The sequence below is a fragment of the Chrysochloris asiatica genome, unplaced genomic scaffold (assembly GCF_000296735.1).
Source record: "Chrysochloris asiatica unplaced genomic scaffold, ChrAsi1.0 scaffold00282, whole genome shotgun sequence".
NCBI lineage: Eukaryota > Metazoa > Chordata > Mammalia > Afrosoricida > Chrysochloridae > Chrysochloris > Chrysochloris asiatica.
In genome coordinates this window covers 1,467,923-1,487,270 of record NW_006408800.1, presented here as the reverse complement: position 1 = coordinate 1,487,270, position 19,348 = coordinate 1,467,923, and the positions used below count along the sequence as shown (strand labels likewise).

The following is a 19,348-nucleotide window of genomic DNA, read 5'->3' as shown; positions in this document are numbered from 1 at the left end:
TTTATAATCATTTTTCTGAATTCCTTCTCAGGAATTTCCAAAGCCTACCCATCTTCCAGTATGGAGTGTAGGTCTACTTTCAGCTCATTTGCCTCAGTCACTTTATCTCATTTCTGGACATGTGCAGATATGGTCATCTGCTTCTGTTTTGGGGCATCTTCAGGGGTTATCTGTGGCCTTAATACTTAGATGGGTATGTGTTTTGGTATTTTTTATGTTTTCTGATTGCCTCCATGTAGATGTGATCAGGAAATGGGCTTCCCTTTTCACTCTTCTTGAGAAATTTCAAGATGCCACTGTTGGTCGTTTTGACATAACTTAGGATTTAATTTTTGACTTATTTCCTTTTGTGTCTTCTTGTCCTGTTCCACACTCTCCGTTTACGCCTTTTTTCTACTTGTAAACAGTTCAGGACTGGCTGTGGCCGTTTGGTTTTAATTGGAAACTGTCTCTTTAAATTTCGAGGAGATTTGTGCGCATGCGTAGTAGAACCCTCTGAGGGTGAGGATGGGGTACCCACTAGCTCAGGCACCCCTATAGTCACCAGAATGGAGGTGTGCAGACAGCAAGGGACCAGTGAATAGCTAACAAAAGAAAATAATGTCCACACCTTTATCTCTGTGGTTCTTCCAGGCGTCTGTGGCCGCTCTGATCTTTTCCCCACTTGGTCTCACCCGAGATGGCAGCTCCTGTAGCAAATGAGCGTCCCGGACTAGAAAGTAATGGATTTCTTGCTTCTGCCACAAATTCCCTAGCTTTAAGCCTTCCAACCTTCTAAATATTCCTTTATATGTGGTTGAGTTCTGGGACCATCCCCTGATCCTGCTTGGTCGGGTATTCTGTGTTGTTTCTGGCGGAGCTCTTTACTGCACTGTCCCCTGAACCACGATCTTGTTTGTTCTCTCCCTAAGGTTTTTAATGGCTATTTGTTTGGAAGTAGATTGCTAGGCCTTTCTTCCATTGTGCCTCTGGGTAGACTTGAACCTCCAACCTTTCAGTTAGCAGCTAAGCACGTTAACTGCTTGCATACCCGGGAATTCCTGCTGCAAAAAAGGGATTAGAAAATCCAGGGGCTTAAATAGGTAAACATCAAATTTCTTTCATAGCAACATATAAAGGTGACAGGCTGGTGGGCATTTATGGGTCCCGATTTCTCCTGTTGATATTTTCTCCTAGGTGGGGCTTGTTGGTGTTTGTGGCTGGAAGCTGTGTTTTCCCCTTACACCCTACTGCAGGCAGGGGGCCAGAGCTGAAGACCAGTGAATGTGGGATGGATGATATTACATTGATGAGATTGCCATGGAGATGAAATGAACTAGATGATTTGTTGAATGTAAACCTGGCGATGTGTCTGCTTTATAAACCTTTGGTGGTGGTGGTGAGCTGTGGATTCTGTTCTGACTCATAGTGATCCTGTAGAGGGTTTCTGAGGCTGTACATCTTTACTGGAGCAGCAAACCTCATCTTTCTCCTGTGGAGTGGCTGATAGTTTTGAACTGCTGACCTTGAGGTTAGCAGCACAGCTCGTAACCACTGTGCTACCAGAACTTCTTGTTATAAACCTTTACTCAGTTTAAAACAAAAACAAAAGAACAATAGAACAAAGATGGTTTAGGGCCAAGAGTCCATAGTGGCAGGCTTCAGCTTCACTGATGTATCATGAGCTCACATCTGGTCAGATGGCCACATGTAGCTGTAGCAGAGAAATAAAACATAGTTCATACCATGTGCCCAGCTAAATCACCCTGACCTTGAAAGAGAGCAAGTATGCTTTAGGGGACAGTGTGCCACAGTTCATCCTTCTGACCATCCAGTGTCGGTCAGCCCCTCCCCTGTAAGTGAGACAATTCCAGGTCCCGTCAGCTCAAAGCCTGGCATTTCTGAGTGATGTGAAAAATATCCCTTTCAGATTGGCTCCTGTCATTCTAGCAACAGAAATGAGTAGACAAGTCTGTCTACCTCATACCATATGATGTTAGAAGAAACACAAGACAGTTACAATGAAAGCATTTATTTGGGCACAGGGGAGCAATGAGAAATACTGCAGACAATGGCCGTCAAATCAACTGATGCTGAGGCTTCACCTTGTGGTGGCTAGTATTGAATCAGTCCATCTAGCCACCCTTTGTTCTCTGGGAACAGCCAGAGAACAGTCCACAGTCCTTTGGGATCCTAACTTTCAGCTTTGGGGATTCATCAGTGTCCATCATCACCCTCATTGGTCACATCTGAAATATGTGTGAGTTTGTCCTCCTTGGGCACAGTCCAGGTCTTGCTGGAGCACATTTGGAGACTGATAATCCCAGATATTTGTAAACTAGGTTTTAGTTTGTTTAGCAATTAAATTTCCTCACACATTTAGCCGTTGGAAGTGTCTACGCTGTTTGCTGCTAACCAGTTCCATGGGAAAGTAATCTCACTTCAATCACTCTCCTCGACAGAGATTCCTTACTCTTTTAGTTACTGGCATTTGCACTTGGCTCATTCCTCTCAAGTCAATGGACTGAGATCACATGAAGCAGGTTTGTTGCTGAGAGCAGCACCCTGACCCCTAAGCCTGGAAGTTGAATAGGCCACTATTGTCTGTCTGTGTTTGTGGCTTTTGAGAAAGGCTATCAGCACCCATCTCTCCTGCTGTTTGGGGCAGAGATTGCTTGCTCCATCTTGCATGGCCCCACATTTCTGGACTCTTACTCATTTGGGTTCACAAGTCACAGGCAGAAGGAGCTTCTGTTAGCACTACCCCTTCCATCTTCATTTGCAAACTGGACAATTCTCACTGAGTTTCCCTGATTCATGTGGGAATCATGCTAAAAGCAACAAGAATTACCAGTGTATGCCAGCATTCTGCTTTTTTCATAACTGCTCCCTCCAGGACTGTAGTCACCATAAGCACATGGTTCATTTCAAGTTTTATCAAATGGTTTCTTATGCCGTGACAAGGTGCAAAGACCGCATGGAAGCCATGTCTAACTCCCCCTGGCTTCACAAGGGGGAAAAGGGAGTCAAACTCATAAGCAGCTCAAGGCCAATTGCTGTGGAGTGGAGGTCAGACATGTCTCTACCCTCCAACCTTCTTCACCCTCTTCAGACACCAGCCGTCCCTCCCATAACACTCTCTGCTTCACATCTGGGTTCCATAATGCATTACAGTGACCACCCAGAACTCAGCCATCCTTAGGATTATGAGGTTTAATAAGGAAGGAACAGCACTGAAACCAACTCAGAACGAAGCAGTTCTCCAATCAGGAATATCTGTTGTCTGCCAGCAGGGCTGCAGGCACGCCTCACTGTTGTCTTCCGCCTCTCAGCTGTGTGGCCCCTTGACCTCTGCCCTGCTTGGGCAAGTATTAGAGAGCTCTTCTAGCCAGTCTGTGAATGCCCAAAGGGCACATTCTTCAAGCCAGTCTCCTTTACTCAGTCCATGAGCATACAGCCCTCAGCTACTCTGTCTCTCCATGCCACCACCTCTGCCATCCCTGCTTTTTAGGTAGGGATCTCACACTCCACTCATGCTCTTCCTTCTTGATGGTCCTGGGATTGTCTGTTCCTGCTTCTGGGATGGTTCCTATTATACCTGGCTGGATGACAAAACTAACTAATCCCAGCCTCAGAGTCCTGTAACCTAGTTTGTGTGTTCTCACCCAATCACTTGATGGAACTTACGACTTTAGATAGAAAAGCCCTATCAAGTAAATTCAGGTACGACACAGAGGTTATTGGCTTTCTACACCTTAGCATTTGTTTCCTTGTAGCCCATTGCCCATCTGCTGAGCCAATGCCACATATTTTTGTTTTCATTACTCACTTCTGTATTAGTTGTGCCAAAGTTAAGGTGTGACAAAGTGACCACAAAAAACTCAGTGACTTGAATATGCTGAGAGTCTCTCTTTCATAGAATAGTCTGGAGGGCAGTAGTCCAAATCGACAGGGCAGCACTTCTTTATATTGGGGCTGGGGCACCAAAAAGTTCATTGAAAAAATTATAATTTTCCCTGAACTTTTTGAAGCCCTATTGTGCAGTCACCTGTGGGTTAAATTCTTTCCATCCATTTAATCAGTTATACCTAACATTGATTAAGTTCTTACCCTGAGTATGGCCTAGCACTAAGTGTTTTGCATGAATTATCTTATGTAATCCTTAAAATGAATACATAAGGGAGGTACCGTTATCCCCATTTTACAAATAAGAAAACTGAAGCACAGAGAGGCTATTGTCCTGTGTTTAAACCCAGGTTGTCCTGACAGCTCCCAGGCACAGTAATGTGCTGCTGTATAAATTAATCACAGAAGTGCAAATTAAAATCATACATGGTAACAGTGATACAATTAAATAGTACCTCCTGGTGTGTCAGTATAGGATAAGCACTGGGCTGCTAACTGCAAAATTTAAACTCACAGCTTGGAAACCAAGTGACTCGACAGCATTAGACAACAACAATATTTTATGGTCCCTGGTGGGCCAAATGGTTTGTGCTTGACACTAACCTAAACGTTGGTGATGTGGACCCACCTAGTCCTGGTGTGATGCTGGAGTGTGCGCACTGGACTGCTAACTGCAAGATTGACTGCTGCAATCCAGCTGCTCCTAGTAAACCCTATTCAGGGTCATTAAGAGTTGGAACCGACTCAACGGCACTTATCAACAACAACAGTAGTACTGTGGAACAAAGGCCTGGACATCTGTGCCCATGAAGATTGTCGAGTTGACCCTGTATAGGGTTTCCAAGGCTAATCAGTCTTCCTGGGACAAGAAAGCCTCATTTTTCTCCTATAGAGTGGCTGGTGGGATCAAGCTGTCAGCCTTGTGGTTCACTGTCCAGTGCTCATCCTGCAGATCCACCATGCTCCCCATGAATATTGTAGCCCAGAAAACCCCATGGAGAAGTTTACTCTCTGACACAAGGACTCTGAGCTGACTTAATGGCAGTGGGTTTTGCTTGGTGTTTGGAGTATCTGTGAACCTAGAGAAAAGGCGATTTTGAACACTGCTGGTAGGAAAATTTGGCAATAAATCCTGAAAGATAGTCATTGGAAGTACATTTGTCTTAACCAGAAGTTTTGATTTTTAGAATTTTTCCTGAGAAAATAGTTGAGAACTGTGGTATATGTCCAGAGCCCTGGTGTGGCACTGTAAGATAAGCACTTCACTGGTAACATAGGGTTGGCACTTTAAACCCACCAACTCCTCTCTGAAACCCTATACAGGGTTGCTTTGAGTTGAACCAGCTTGAACGCACACAACAACAAGAGTGGTGTATGTCCAGGTCTATATAGATATTTGGAGTTCTGGTGTGACTCTGGATTAATGTACTGAACTGCACAGTCAGTTTGAACCTCAAGGTTGGAGGTTCAAGCTCACCTTAAAAACCCTTTACAGGGTCGCTATAGGTCAGAACCAACTCAACGACGTAAACAACAATAACAACATATATGTATTTATATGTCTATATAATTCAAGCTCACTAGCTGCTTCTTGGAAACCATATACAGGGTCGCTATGATTCTGAACCAACTTGATGGCATTTAACAACAACAACATATATGTATTTAAGGAGCTCTGGTAGCATAGTGGTTATGAGTCAGGCTGCTAAACCTTAAGGTCAGTAGTTCAAAACTACCAGCTGTTCCACAGGAGAAAGATGAGGCTTTCTGCTCCCATAAAGATTCACATTCTCAGAAACATTATGCAGTGTCACTGAGTAGGAACTGACTCCATGGCACATAGTCATCAATCAATCAATGTATGTATTTATTACAAAATGTAGAAGGGCATATAAAGCAAGATGTTAAAAGTAATCTGTGTGTGGTAGGATTGCGGGTGATTTTTTTTCTCTTTGTGCTTTCCAAGTTTCTTCTCATAATGTTATTTTTATATGCAGTTTTCAAACAACTCTTATTTCCCATGCACAAAGGAAAGACAAAGATCAACACCTTAATAGGAAATAGGCACATGACACAAACAGTTCATAAAAGTAAAAATATCCAGTAAACGTGCTAAAATGAGTCATCAGAATCAAATTAAAACAATAATTCTCAGCATCAAATCACAAGGACGTACAACTCCTGTGGACTACATGAAAGTAGCAGACTCAGGCCATGTATATTGGAAGACTTCGAAACCTGGTGCACTCATTCCCTTTGGCATGACGATTCCACTTCCAAGGACTGTTCCCAAAAAGCAGTCCCAGAGGGCACGCGGATGTCTGGATAGTGTGGTCTGTGAAAGTGGAATACACAGAACAGAAGACCCAAGTGAGCAGCAGGGGAAACTACACTAATAAATAGGATACTTCTAGAAGGTTCTAGAAGACCATCAGCTGGCATGACAGTGAAAATCAGGCTATAAAGTTATGTTGGTAACTGTGATATGTAAAAAAGGATGCATGTGTGTGTGTCTGTGTATGTGTTTGTGAGCAGAATGGGAAGGAAATAGGGACATAGGAAAATGACTGAAAAGACATGTATCAAAATGTCTTCGTATGTGATTAAATTTTTTTTCCTTTGTGCTTTCTCTATTTTCCAAGTTTTTTACAGTGAACACATATTACTTTGTTGTTGTTGTAAAGTGCTGTGGAGTTGGTTGTGATTCATAATGACCCTTATAGGGTTTCCAAGGAGCAGCTGGTGTGTTTGAACTGCTGACCTTGCAGTTCAAACAGACCTTGCAGTCCAATGAACCACCAGGACTCCTACATATTACTTTAGTACTTAAATGTTTTCCAAATAAAAAAGATCTGTCCTATTAGTTTAGATTTGCACTTTTTATCTACTTTAAAAACCCTAGAAACTAATCGTTGTATTTGCTTCTTAATGAATAATTGTAACTCTCAAGTGGTTTTTCTCTTACTAGTCAAGAAGTGGCTGAAAACACAGTAATAGCCAAAGTAAATGGTGAATTATGGGACTTGGACCGCCCACTGGAAGGGGATTCCACTTTGGAGCTGCTTACGTTTGATAATGAGGAAGCCCAAGCTGTAAGTATTTGAAAACTAAACTTAATATATTTTAAACTGTATCATATAAGAGGCTACATATTGAAGTCCAGATTATAAATTTGTGTCCCTTTGAGATTTCAATTTGTATAGTGCTGTTGTTATTAAGTACCATTGAGTCAGTTCCGACTCACAGCAATCCTGTATAGGGTTTCCGAGGCTGTACATCCTTACAGGAGCAGAAAGCCTCATCTTTCTCACGCAGAACCGCTGGTAGTTTCGAGCTGCTGACTGTGAGGTTAGCAGCCCGACTCGTAACCACTATGCTACCAGAGCTCCTTAAATATTTAATGTAATATGCTATAAAATAAATACCACATTTTATATAACTTTTATATACTTTGTCACCTTAATTTTTCAATCTCCCTTCAAGTGGTCCATTGTCTCCATAAAATATAAATTGCTTTTCGTTCACATTACATTAATTGATACAAAGTATAACCATTAATAGCTAAACAAAACAATATTAATGAAACTACATTTTAAAGTGTTATGTGGTCTTTTTTTTAAGTGAGAAAGAACAATTTTAGAACGCAAGAAACAGTTACATGTAATTTAGTGGTTTTCTTACTAGTCCTAAACATCCATCACCTAACTTCATCCCTGGACTTTACATTTTTATGTAATTATTCTCTTGGTCAGCTAACAAATGTAAAATGCTGGATGCAGGTGCCAGACATAGTGCTGCAGCGGACCAAACAGACAGCATTGTAACCAGACAAGACAACAGGGAGGTCATTTCAGATATTGTGTCTAAAGAAATGGAATGTGACTGTTTTAATACTCCCCTGGCCCCACCCAGGCCTCACCTGAGTCCCCGCAGTCCTCACAGTTCTCACACTGGCTGACTCTCAGAGTATCTGCAGAAATCATTCCCACAACTCTGCTTCAACAGTCTGCTGCTGAACTGACAGTTTGTCAGCAATTTGGGGGCAAGGGCTAGAGAACTGCCGAATTTGTTTTTCCTTGGAAACATCAGCATTTTTAGAGTTTCTTCCCTCCTTGCATTCAAGGAATTCATGAAAAAGAAATTTTTATTAGATTAGGGAATATTTTAGAGTGTCCAATCCACATGTCCTCTGCCCCCAGGACAGTAACGTGGTACCTGCCCTTGCAGTCTAGGGCTTCCATAAGGATTTGTAGTTGTTGATGAAAATGATGAGAGTAGTGAGCACTCGTGAGGGCTTATTAGGTCCCAGGCACTGTTCTCAGCCTCCTAGGTGTGCTCTTCCTGAGCCATCGTAACCTGTCTGTCATACAGGGACTGCTTTCTTCTCAGTTTACAAATGAGGCAGCCAAAGCTCACAAAGGTTCAGTGACTTGTCCAAGATCTTGAAGCCTCTGTGGAAACAAATCATCTTTGTTCTTACATTTCACTGTCTTTTAACGATGAGTGTATAAACTGACTTTAAAAATAAATCAATTTATGAATATTCACTACATGTTCATGAAAAAGAGTCCCTGTTGAAAGCTAATCTAGAAAACTAAGATTTTGTAGTTGTGGTGGTGCTTAGGTGCCATCGAGTTGGCACCAACTCATAGCACAATGTAATGAAACAGTGCCCGGTCCCAGACCAACCTCACAGTCATTGCTACGCCTGAGCCCATCGCTGCTGCCACTGTGCCAATCCATCTCGTTGGGGTTTTTCCTATTTTTCTCTGACCCTCTACTTTACAAAACATGGTATCTTTCTCCAGTGACTGGTCTCTCCTGATACTATGTCCAAAGTAAGAGAAATGAAGTCTGGCCATCCTACCTTCCAAGGAGCATTATGGCCATACTTCTTCCAACACAGATCTGTTTGTTCTTTTGGCTGTCCATGGTACTTTCAGTATTCTCTTCCAACACCATTACTCAAATGTATTGATTCTTCACGGTCTTCCTAATTCACTGTCCAGCTTTCACATGCATATGAGGTTATTGAAAATACCATGGCTTGCATCAGGCACACCTTAGTCCTCAAGCTGACATCTGTGCTCTTCAACACTTAAAGAGGTCTTGTGCAGCAGATTTGCCTAATGCAGTACATCAGTTGATTTCTTGACTGCTGCTTCCATGAGTATTGATGGCTGATCCAGCAAAAAGAAGTCTTGGAAAACTTCAGTCTTTTCTTCATTTATATGGATGTTGATTATTGGTCCAGTGGTGAGGATTTTTGCTTTCTTTACATTGAGATGCAACCCATACTGAAGGCTGTGGTTTTTTATCTTTATCAGTAAGTATTTTAAGTCCCCTTCACTTTTAGCAAGCAAGGGTATATCATGTGTATATTGCAGGTTGTTAATGAGTCTTCTTGCAACCTGATGCCATGTTTTTCTTCATATAACCCAGCTTCTCAGATTATTTGCTCAGCATACAGGTTGAATAAGTATAGTAAAAGAATACAACCCTGGCGCACACCTTTCCTAATTTTAAATCATTTGGTATTCACTTGTTCTGTTCAAACAATTGCCTCTTGGTCTGTGTTCATGTTCCTCATGAACACAATGAAGTGTTCTAGAATCTTCATACTTTGCAATGTTGTCCATAGCTTGTGATGATCCACACATTCAAAAGCCTTTGCATACTCAAGAAACCACAGATAAACATCTTTCTGGTATTCCCTACTTTCAGCCAAGATCCATTTGACATTAGCAATGATATTCCTTGTTCCACATCCTCCTCTTAATCCAGCTTGAACCTCTGGAAGTTTACTGTCAGTGTATGGTTGCAGCTGTTTCTGTATTACCTTTAGTAAAACTTTACTTGTGTAGGATATCAAAGATATTGTCCTACAATTTCCACATTCCAGTGGGTCACCTCTCTTTGGAATGGGCACAAATATGGATCTCTTCCAGTCAGTTGGTCTTCAAAATTTCTGGGCATAGATGAGTGAGTACCTCCAGTGCCACATCAGTTTTTTGAAAGTATTCAATTTGTATTCTATCAATTCCGGTGCCTTGTTCCTTTCCAGTGCCTTCAATGCACTTTGGACTTCTTCCTTTAGGATCATTGGCTTTTGATTATATGCTGCCTCTTGAACTGGTTGAACATTGACCATATCTTTTGGTACAGTGACTCTGTATTCTTTCCATTTTCTTTTGATGCTTTCTGCATCATTCAGTATTTTGCCCATCATGGTGGTTGTGAGGTGCTGGGGATTCGTTTCCGACTCATAGTGACCCTGTACAGGGTTCCTAAGGTTGTAAATCTTTATGGGAGTAGAAAGCCTCATCTTTCTCCTGAGGAACAGCTGGTAGTTTTGAACTGTTGACCTTAAGGTTCACAGCCTGATTCATAACCAGTACCCTACCAGAACTCTTTATTTTGCCCATGTTGTTGTTGTTGTTAAGTACCATGGAGTTGATTCTGACTCATAGTGACCCTGCACAGGCTTTCCAAGGCTGTAAATCTTTACAGGAGCAGAAAGCCTCATCTTTCTCCCATGGAACGACTGGTAGTTTTGAACTGCCAGCCTTGAGGTTAACAGCCTGATTCATAACCATTATGCTACCATATATCTCTGGTAGTGTGCTGGTTACGAGTCAGGCTGCTAACCTCAAGGTTAGCAGTTTGAAACTATCAGCCGTTCCACAGGAGAAAGATGAGGCTTTCTGTTCCCGTGAAGATTTCCAGCCTCGGAAACCCTGTACAGGGTCACCATGGAACTGACTCCATTGCACAGCACCATATGGCCTTAGCTGGGCATGACATTGAAAGTCAACTACTCTCCCACCACCTGTATATGCTCTCAGCACTATTGACTGGTAACCTCTCGCTTCGTTTAATGCGCTCCATGGTATCAGTGTTTCCTGGTTTATTTCCTTCAGTTATTCCTTCTTAGCCTTTGCTGGCGTGCTGTTCTGCATACACCTCTAGACCTTGAGAATTTCATAGCCCCCTTCTCTCTTTACACTCCCATTCTAAGCAGTCATGTCTTTCAATCAACTGTCTACTCTCAACTTCCTGTAGCTAGACATGACTCAGTTTTGTCTGCACTACTACATATGTGATATCTGTACTGAGATATTATATGTTGTTGCTGTTGTCAGGTGCCATCGAGTCGGAACCGACTCATAGCGACCCCATGCACAGCAGAACGAAACAATGCCCGATCCTGGGCCAACCTCACTACCGCCGCCACACTTGACGCCATCAATGATGTCACCTGGCTGATCCATCTCGTTGGGGGTCTTCCTCTTTTTCTCTGACCCTCCACGTTACCCAGCATGACATCCTTCTCCAGTGACTGTTCTCTCGGGACAATGTGTCCAAAGTATGAGAGACGAAGCTTAGCCATCCTGGCCTCCAAGGAGCACTCTGGCTGCACTTCTTCGATCTGTTGGTTCTTTTGGCAGTCCATGGCACTTTTAGTATTCTCCTCCAACACCACAACTCAAAGGCATCAATTATTCTACGATCTTCCTTATTCACTGTCCAGCTTTCGCATCCATATGAGGTTATTGAAAATACCATGGCTTGGGTCAGGCGCACCTTAGTCCTCAAGCTGACATCTCTGCTCTTCAGTACTTTAAAAAGTTCCTGTGCGGCAGATTTGCCCAATGCAATAGTCGTCTGATCTCTTGAACCTGCAAATCCAGATATCCATAACAGACTTCTTAATTTGTAACCCCAGAACTTATTTCTCCCCTGTCTTTCCATTACAATTCCACCACATATTTAGTTACTCAAGTTGGAATCTTGGAAGTTATAGTGGTTCTTCCCAACTCCTCAACGCCAGTCTCCAATTCACTGACAAGCCCAGCAGATGTTACTCTCATAACGTGTATTGAGTCTGTCCACTTCGCTCCACCCATTGCTACTTCTCAAGAGTCTGTCATAGGCCACTAAACAAACTACCTGTTTTCTGTCTCATTCCCCTGAAATGCATTCCCATATGACTACCATACTATTGTTGTAAAAAGTACAGGGAACCTTACTTGTGTGCTTAAAACTTTTAGCGTTTCCCATTGCATTGCGAATAAAACCAAAATTCCTTTACGTGGCCAGCCTGGTCACTGACTCCTGCCTGCTTATCCAACCTTCCTCAGACTGTTTTTTGTTCCACCCCATACACACCAGCCCCACAGGACTTCCTGTGTGTGTTGGACCTTCACTCTGTCCTTTATTAGTGCCATACCCTGTTCAAATACTCTTTTAAAAATACTCTCTTTTTAAAAAACCCTTTAAAAATACTCTTCTAATCTTATAACATGTTGCTGCTGTTGCTAAGTATCATCAAGTTAGTTCCGACTCATAGCAGTCCTGCATAGGGCTTCTGAGGAGCGGCTCGTGGGTTTGAACCCCAGACCTCAAGATCCAGTGCTTATCCCATAGCACCACACCCTATTTCCCTAGGCTATAAGCTGCATGGGGGCATGGCTATATCTATTTCTTCACTGTTGTGCTCCCAGCACAATATGTTCAGCAAGTATGTAGGTGTGGAAAATGCACCAGGGAGGAGATTTGGGCTGATGATTTGCCTGCCGTGCTGGGGCCATCCTCAGGAGAGGAGCAGAGCCGCTGGGTCTAGCTGTGTGGGCTAGTGTGCACATCTCCGAATGCACTGCTGTGGGGCAGGACTGCACTGGCTTTCCGCTGCCAGTAAGTCCCTCTGCTCTGTTGTATTTGATTCAACATTTTCTAATCATAAATGTTCCCTTTTGAATAAAAGGAGAGAAAGTGCTGCTGAGGAGCACTTACCTTGTTCATTGGCACCTGTGTGTCTTTGGTGACTGGTGAGTTTGAGCTTATCCATAAACAATTGGTTCCCTGGGAATTCAAAACCAAATCAAGCTTTCTGAACTTGTTGTGTGCTTTGGAGTTGGTTTCGACTCATAGTGACCCTGTACAGGGTTTCTGAGGCTGTAAATCTATACGGGAGCAGAAAGCCTCATCTTTCTCCCGCGGAACAGCTGGTAGTTTTAAACTGCTGACGGTGAGATTAGCAGCCTGATTTGTAACCACTATGCTACCAAATCAAGCTTTCTGAACTTATAGGACTGATAAACTCACCCTTGGACTCTGCTTAGTTACCTGATGATAGGTTACATACTGCTCAGGGGTCTCATGACAGACAGACAGACAGACAGACAGCAGTCATTCCCTGATGATACCTATTTCTTCACAAGCCAACTTTCAAAATTTCATAATTGTGTGCCAGCAAGCATATGCTAAGTGCTGTGTAAATGTAAAATATTGTTAATGTCAGTGATGTTAGGACGAGCTAGTCTAGCTTTCCACTTTCAGCTCAGAGAGGCAGCCCACGGAGAACAAGGGGACTGGCCTTGGCTCCTCCTCCCCACTCCCCCTCTCTGGCTCAGTCTAGTTTCCACACGGCTCTTCTGCTCAGTGGTCTGAACAGCTAGCTGAGGGTTTCATGCGGTCTGCTGCACCCATAAGCTCCTCATTTAGCACAAATGGTTTGTGCTCGATAACTAATACAAAAGTTGGTAGTTCACTTCAAATGCACCTAGTGGCGCCGGGGAAGAAAGGCCTGGCCAGCTGCTTTCCTAAGTTTACAGCCAAGACAATCCTATGCACCAGTTCTACTCTGTAACACATGGGGTTGCCATTCATTGGAATCACCTCAATGGCAACAGGTTTGGTTTGGGCCTTTAATTCATGAGGCTAATGTACAACAAAGTGTAAAATTGCTAGGAGGAGAATTTACAGTTTGAGTACAGCTGGCAAGTAAATTCCTTCTGTGTGTATTTTTGTTGTTGTTAAGTGCCATCGAGTTGGTTCTGACCTATAGTGACCCTGTGTAGGGTTTCTGAGGAGTCGCTGGTGTGCTTGAACCGCTGACCTTGAAGTTCAACCTGACTTTGCAGTCCAGTACCTTAACCCACAGTACCACACCAGGACTAGAATTGAACAAATTATTCTGGTAGAATTCCAGAAAGGATTCAGGAGATATTCTCTTCTAAGTGGTCATTGGTGTGGCGCTGTGGGTTAATGAGTGAGACTGTAAAGTTGATTTGAACCACAAGGTTGGCAGTTCAAGCTCACCAGCCTCTCCTCAGAAACCCTACACAGGGATGCTGTGAGTCAGAACTGACTCAATGGCACTTAACAACAGCAGGTGGTCATAGAAGATGTACAATAGAAATGGATTTTATCCTTAGGTCTTGGAGTTTATTCCCATAAAATTATCTACTTGCTTATTTATGTGACTTTACTAATAAACTTCCATCACAGTCTTGGTAGCAAGTGGTCTTTCTGTCCGTGCCATGCAGGTATACTGGCACTCCAGTGCTCACATTCTTGGGGAGGCCATGGAACTGCACTATGGAGGCCATTTGTGCTACGGTCCACCCACTGAGAATGGATTTTACTATGACATGTTCATCAGAGACAGGTAATGCTGAAAGCTCACTTCTGAATCCATGCACGAAAAGTTCATTGTTTTTTAGTGGTTACATTAGTTTGTGGTAGTTGTTAAGTGCCATTGAGTCGATTCTGATTCATAGCAACCCTGTATAGGGTTTCCAAGGAGCAGCTGGTGGGTTTGAACTAGCAGCCAGTGCTGATCCTACAACACCACACCAGGACTCCATATTAGTTAACGACTATATATATTGCATAATGTGATCATCCTATAGCTCCACACCAGAACTCCATGTTAGTAAATGACTATATATATATATTACATAATGTGACTATAGGCTGCTTAATCATCTTGGGAAAAAAATTTTAATATAAGTTTAGGCTCAAGGGTAAATTTTCAAAATTGTTTTCTTTCTTTTAATTTTTCCATAGAAGAAAGTGAATATTTTATCAGTCACTTGCTAGAGCTTGATACAAATTCAGACCCAAATTACAAATTTAGTCCCTAGAATTAGTTCACTTTTGCTTTGTAATAATTAAGGACACTCTCGACCTTGACCAAACATCTCACCCAGGTGAACACCAGGCTAGGATGGTTCTGAGAGGCCTTTCATTCTCCAGGTCAGTGTTGAAAGCACCAGCAGCCTGTCCCACCAGCCTCCTTGCCTGTAGTACCTGCATCGTGTTTCCACCCTGTTACTCACCTGCCTTCCCTCCTCCCAAGCCCCAGTCATTTACTCCAGGCCAGCCAGTGTGTTTACCAAATAGTTTTCCCACCCTCCTCTTCCTCTCTCTTCTCCCATCTTCATTAAGAACCATAACACCTCCTGCCGGGTTGCTACCCTGCCTGAATGGCCAGTGCTCTGTAGTACTACTCAGTGCATCTGCCACCCCCCAGCCTGGATTCTGTCAGCAAGGGCGTTTGACTGCCTACTGTGTGCTCTGTTCTTGGGGCTGCTGATTCACTACCCACAAATCATCTTTCCTCAGATAGTCTGGCTGAGGGACGAGAATAAACAAATGAATAGTCAGTTCGTGTGGGTGGTGATCGGTGTTGTCGAGAAAGCTAAGCCAGGTGTAGGAGCATAAACCAGGTGATGGGCAGGATAGCTAGGAAAGAATACAGTGGATCCAAGTGGAGATTGGAGTGAAGCTGATGAGGGCTCAGGCCATGAGAATGTTCAGGGCATAATTTGGGGAAGAACATTCAAGGCCTCTGTGCCTGTGGAGTGCACGGTGACCCTGTAGCTCCCTTAGTCACAGAGCTTTCTCCCCAGGGATACTTCACAGCGTTTGAGGGCAGGAATATAGTAAGTACTCAGTGTAACTCTTTTGAAAAAAACAAATCAATGTGTGAGAACTAAGGAGGAAGAAAGGAGACTGCGTACAATAGGTTCAGTATTCTAAGAGAGTGTTTCCAATGGCTGGCCCCACAGCAGAAGGGAATGTAGCCCTGCCTGAGAGACATCAGGCAGACCACTTCATCAGCTGAAGCCTCAGTTTCCCTCTCAGTAACAGGAACATCTGCGCTGCGGGTGCATGCTTGTCTTTCTGAAATGCTAGCACAGTAACACACCAAATTTAGGATGTGTGTCAGTTAGCGAAAAAGGTCCACAAAAGACAACATGCTTAATGTTGGAAACGTCTATTTTTCATTCTTACTTTTTATTTGCTTTTATTTTTAGAGCAGTGTCCAGCACAGAATTATCAACACTGGAGAATATATGTAAAACTATCATAAAAGAAAAACAACCTTTTGAAAGATTAGAAGTCAGTAAGGAGACCCTGCTGGAAATGTTTAAGGTAACTTGGGGAATAATTAATGTAGGCTGGCTTGTTTGTTGGTTTGTTTCTTGGGCAAATAACTGGCTGTTGTTCACCAATGAAAATTGTTCCAGACAGTTTGGCAAATTATTGTGAATTTGCTATTGTGAGAAACGTTGTCCATACCCCAATACTGCCTCAGTTCCTGTCTGTTGTAAGGTCACGGATGAGTTATCACAAGCACTTATCAACATAAGGCTCAGGAAATCCAATCTATATTCACTTGAGCAAGAGTCTTTTTATTAGGGACCAACCCAGTAGACAGGCAGACACGCTGCATGGCTGCCTTGCAAAGAGTTTTATTCCCATTTTCCCTCCCCCAGTTAGCTTGTGGTTCACAATCTAGCCCAGGTGGCACTCATAGCCTTAATGACTCTATTCTTACTTAAAGTTCCTAGTCCTAGAACAGATTTGTCTCCCCCCTCCCCCAATTCATCCTGCTCACATACCCCTGGGTTTGAATCAACAACCTATGTCTGATCTAGCAATTTCATGCTCCCTTTATTCCTGAAGATGAACCATCTTGAGAATTTCTCACACTATGACATATTCCTGTGAGAAATGTTGATACTGACAAACACTCAATAGTCTGTACTCATTTTAGTGAGAGAGAGGTTTTCTTTATTTGATTTTGCAAAATCGGGTGCCCAACCCAGTAGACATGGGCAGATGTGCTTCATGGCTGGCCCTTAGACAGTTTTATTCCCTGTCTCAAAAAAGCCCCTCTTCCACTTCCCCTTCTACTGAGTATTACGAAGTCACAGTCTCCTCCCAAAATCTCCTACTAGTCATTACTGGGAGTACTCTCATTTAAAGTTAGTTTCCCCTTTGCCCCATGAACTTTCCCTATTTCCTTGATGGATATATTCTTAAAGTTACCCTCCACTGAGCTTTTGTTTTGCTAGCCTGCTACCCCCCAGACTTCCCTTAGTCCTGAAGATGGACCATGGCAACAAGAGTTCCTTCTCACATTCCTACTATCTAGATCCTGGAAATTTTAAGGCAGATGATGTATTAGATAATTTTCATATGTATGTTTCTAAAGCTGATTCATTCTGAAGATACTTAATATTTTCACTAGTAATTAGCCCATATAAAATCCTGACATTTTCTCTTTTTAAAAAAATTTTCTGTTAAGTCTTGCTCTTTTTTTTTCTTAAAAGGCTAGAATACCCATTGTAAAACTTCAACTTTTTCTTTATGTTGTATGACCAACATGCTTAAAACTATTTCCAATTTTACTTTAAAATTTTTTGTTGTAAGTGTTATAGAGTCGGTTCCAACTCATAGTGACTCTGGATAGTGTTTTTGAGGCTGTGAATCTTAGTAAAGAAAGCTTCCAGGGGACAAAATTATAAAAAACGTCTTTGATGTAACCTAACACCACAAGGTGATGAGTCAGTGGGCTTGGGAGCTCAGGACCATAGTCTAGGAGACACCTAGGTCAGTTGGCATAATACAGTCCACAAAGACAATGTTCTGCATCCTACTTTGGTTTGTAGTGACTGAGCTGTTAAAAGTTTCTGAGTGGCCATCTAAGGTGCAACTATTGGTCTATCCCTGTTCAGAGGAAGAAAGAGTTGTGAAAAGTGAAGACACATGGAAACAGTCAATTCAGTGTTTCATATGACTATCAGGTTCCATATATGACTGACCCTAAGACCAGAACTAGATGGTGGCCCAGCTACCACACTACCAACTGTTCTGAAAGGGTTTACATCAGAAGATCTGGGATAGAGTGACAGTTGAGAGAAAAATGTGAACCTGAATTCAAAATCATAAAAAAGACCAGACTTAATGGTTGAATAGAGTTTTCTGGAACCCACAAGACTATGGCTCGTGACTGAATCTTCCTTCAGGTCTGGAACTGAAGTCATAATAAATAGATCCACAAGGGGAAAAGTAACACTAGTGAGGTACCTACACCTTAGAGTAATCAACCACAGGGACAGCATTTATTCAAGGACAAAGTTCAGAAGGGTTAGGAAAGAAGGAGGGAATGGAAAGAGGAAACCCAGGGAGGAAGTCAGAAAAGTGTGTTACATTGTCAGGATTGCAGTCAGTGAGATGTGCCAAAATGTGAATGTATAATTGATGATCTACTTTGTAAACCTTTACCCAATTCACAATAAAAACTTTTTTTAAAAGAAAGAAAGAAAATTGAAAACAGCATCTATGAGAAAAAGGCCAACAAAATTGCTCTAAGGAATTATTTTCTACCATGACAGTACCTGCTTATTACTTGAGGGTAGCGATGACTGCCCTACAAGGATTGCATTGGGAAACCTTAACCCTGATGTTGCTTCAGACTTCTTTTTCTTCCCAAAACTCAGAACATTGTAAAGGTACACAAGTTTAGTCCCTTTTGACATGGTGTAAATTGAAGATCTCAGAAGTCTTTGAGGAGGAGACATAGAGATAGAAATACCACTTTCAGGAGTATATAGACCTAGTTGGATGATATGTCGAGAAGCAATAGCTTTACGTATTGGTATTTTTGTTTATTAGGTGTTTCTATGTTCTTGTGGAGTCCAGGTATGGCACTGGGGGTTAATACACTGGACTGCAAAGTCAGTTTGAATTTAAGATCAGTGGTTGAAGCTCATCAGCTGCTCCTTGGAAACTCTATACAGAGTTGTTATGGGTCAGAACATACTTGATGGCACTTAACAACAACAAATTATTTTGTAGTGTTACTTTTTAGTTAACTTCATAAAAAAATCATTCTTCATGTAATCAATATAAAAATAATGAGCTAGTTCATAGTCTTTTGTTTTCACACTATGCTTCTGAAACCCAATGTGTTTTGTACTCCCAGCACATCTCAGTTCAATAGTCATATTTCATGTGCTTAGTAACTGCATGGGCTCAGCTCTGGGGCTTGGGGCAGTGCACTCTACACTGAGTGCTCTGAGTCCCTGATGTCTCAGCACCTAGACTGAAATAAATGCATGTTTAGTGCTTGTTGGAAATATTTAAACTTTCTTTTTTTTTTTTTTTTTCATTTAAACATTTTATGTGATAATGTGTAAATATATTTTCCTTTGTAGTACAATAAATTTAAGTGCCGCATCCTGAATGAGAAGGTTAATACTCCAACCACCACTGTTTACAGGTAAAGTGAACACAATTTTTTTTTTTTTTTTTTGGTTAGGGATTTATTTTTGTTTTTCTTTTAAGTTTTTATTGTGGATTGAGTGTAAGATTACAGGGCAGATCT

At 42.2% G+C, this 19,348-nt stretch overlaps 1 protein-coding gene across 2 annotated transcripts in view; it reads left to right on the top strand.

Moving 5' to 3' along the window:
- Positions 1-19,348, top strand: part of TARSL2 (threonyl-tRNA synthetase-like 2) — a 130,292-nt gene that overhangs the window by 27,325 nt on the left and 83,619 nt on the right. For both annotated transcript variants that reach the window (XM_006874530.1, XM_006874529.1), the window contains 4 exons: positions 6,854-6,977; positions 14,214-14,335; positions 15,990-16,107; positions 19,179-19,243. In XM_006874530.1, the coding sequence (XP_006874592.1) occupies positions 6,854-6,977; positions 14,214-14,335; positions 15,990-16,107; positions 19,179-19,243 (429 nt within the window). The remainder of the gene's footprint in view (positions 1-6,853; positions 6,978-14,213; positions 14,336-15,989; positions 16,108-19,178; positions 19,244-19,348) is intronic.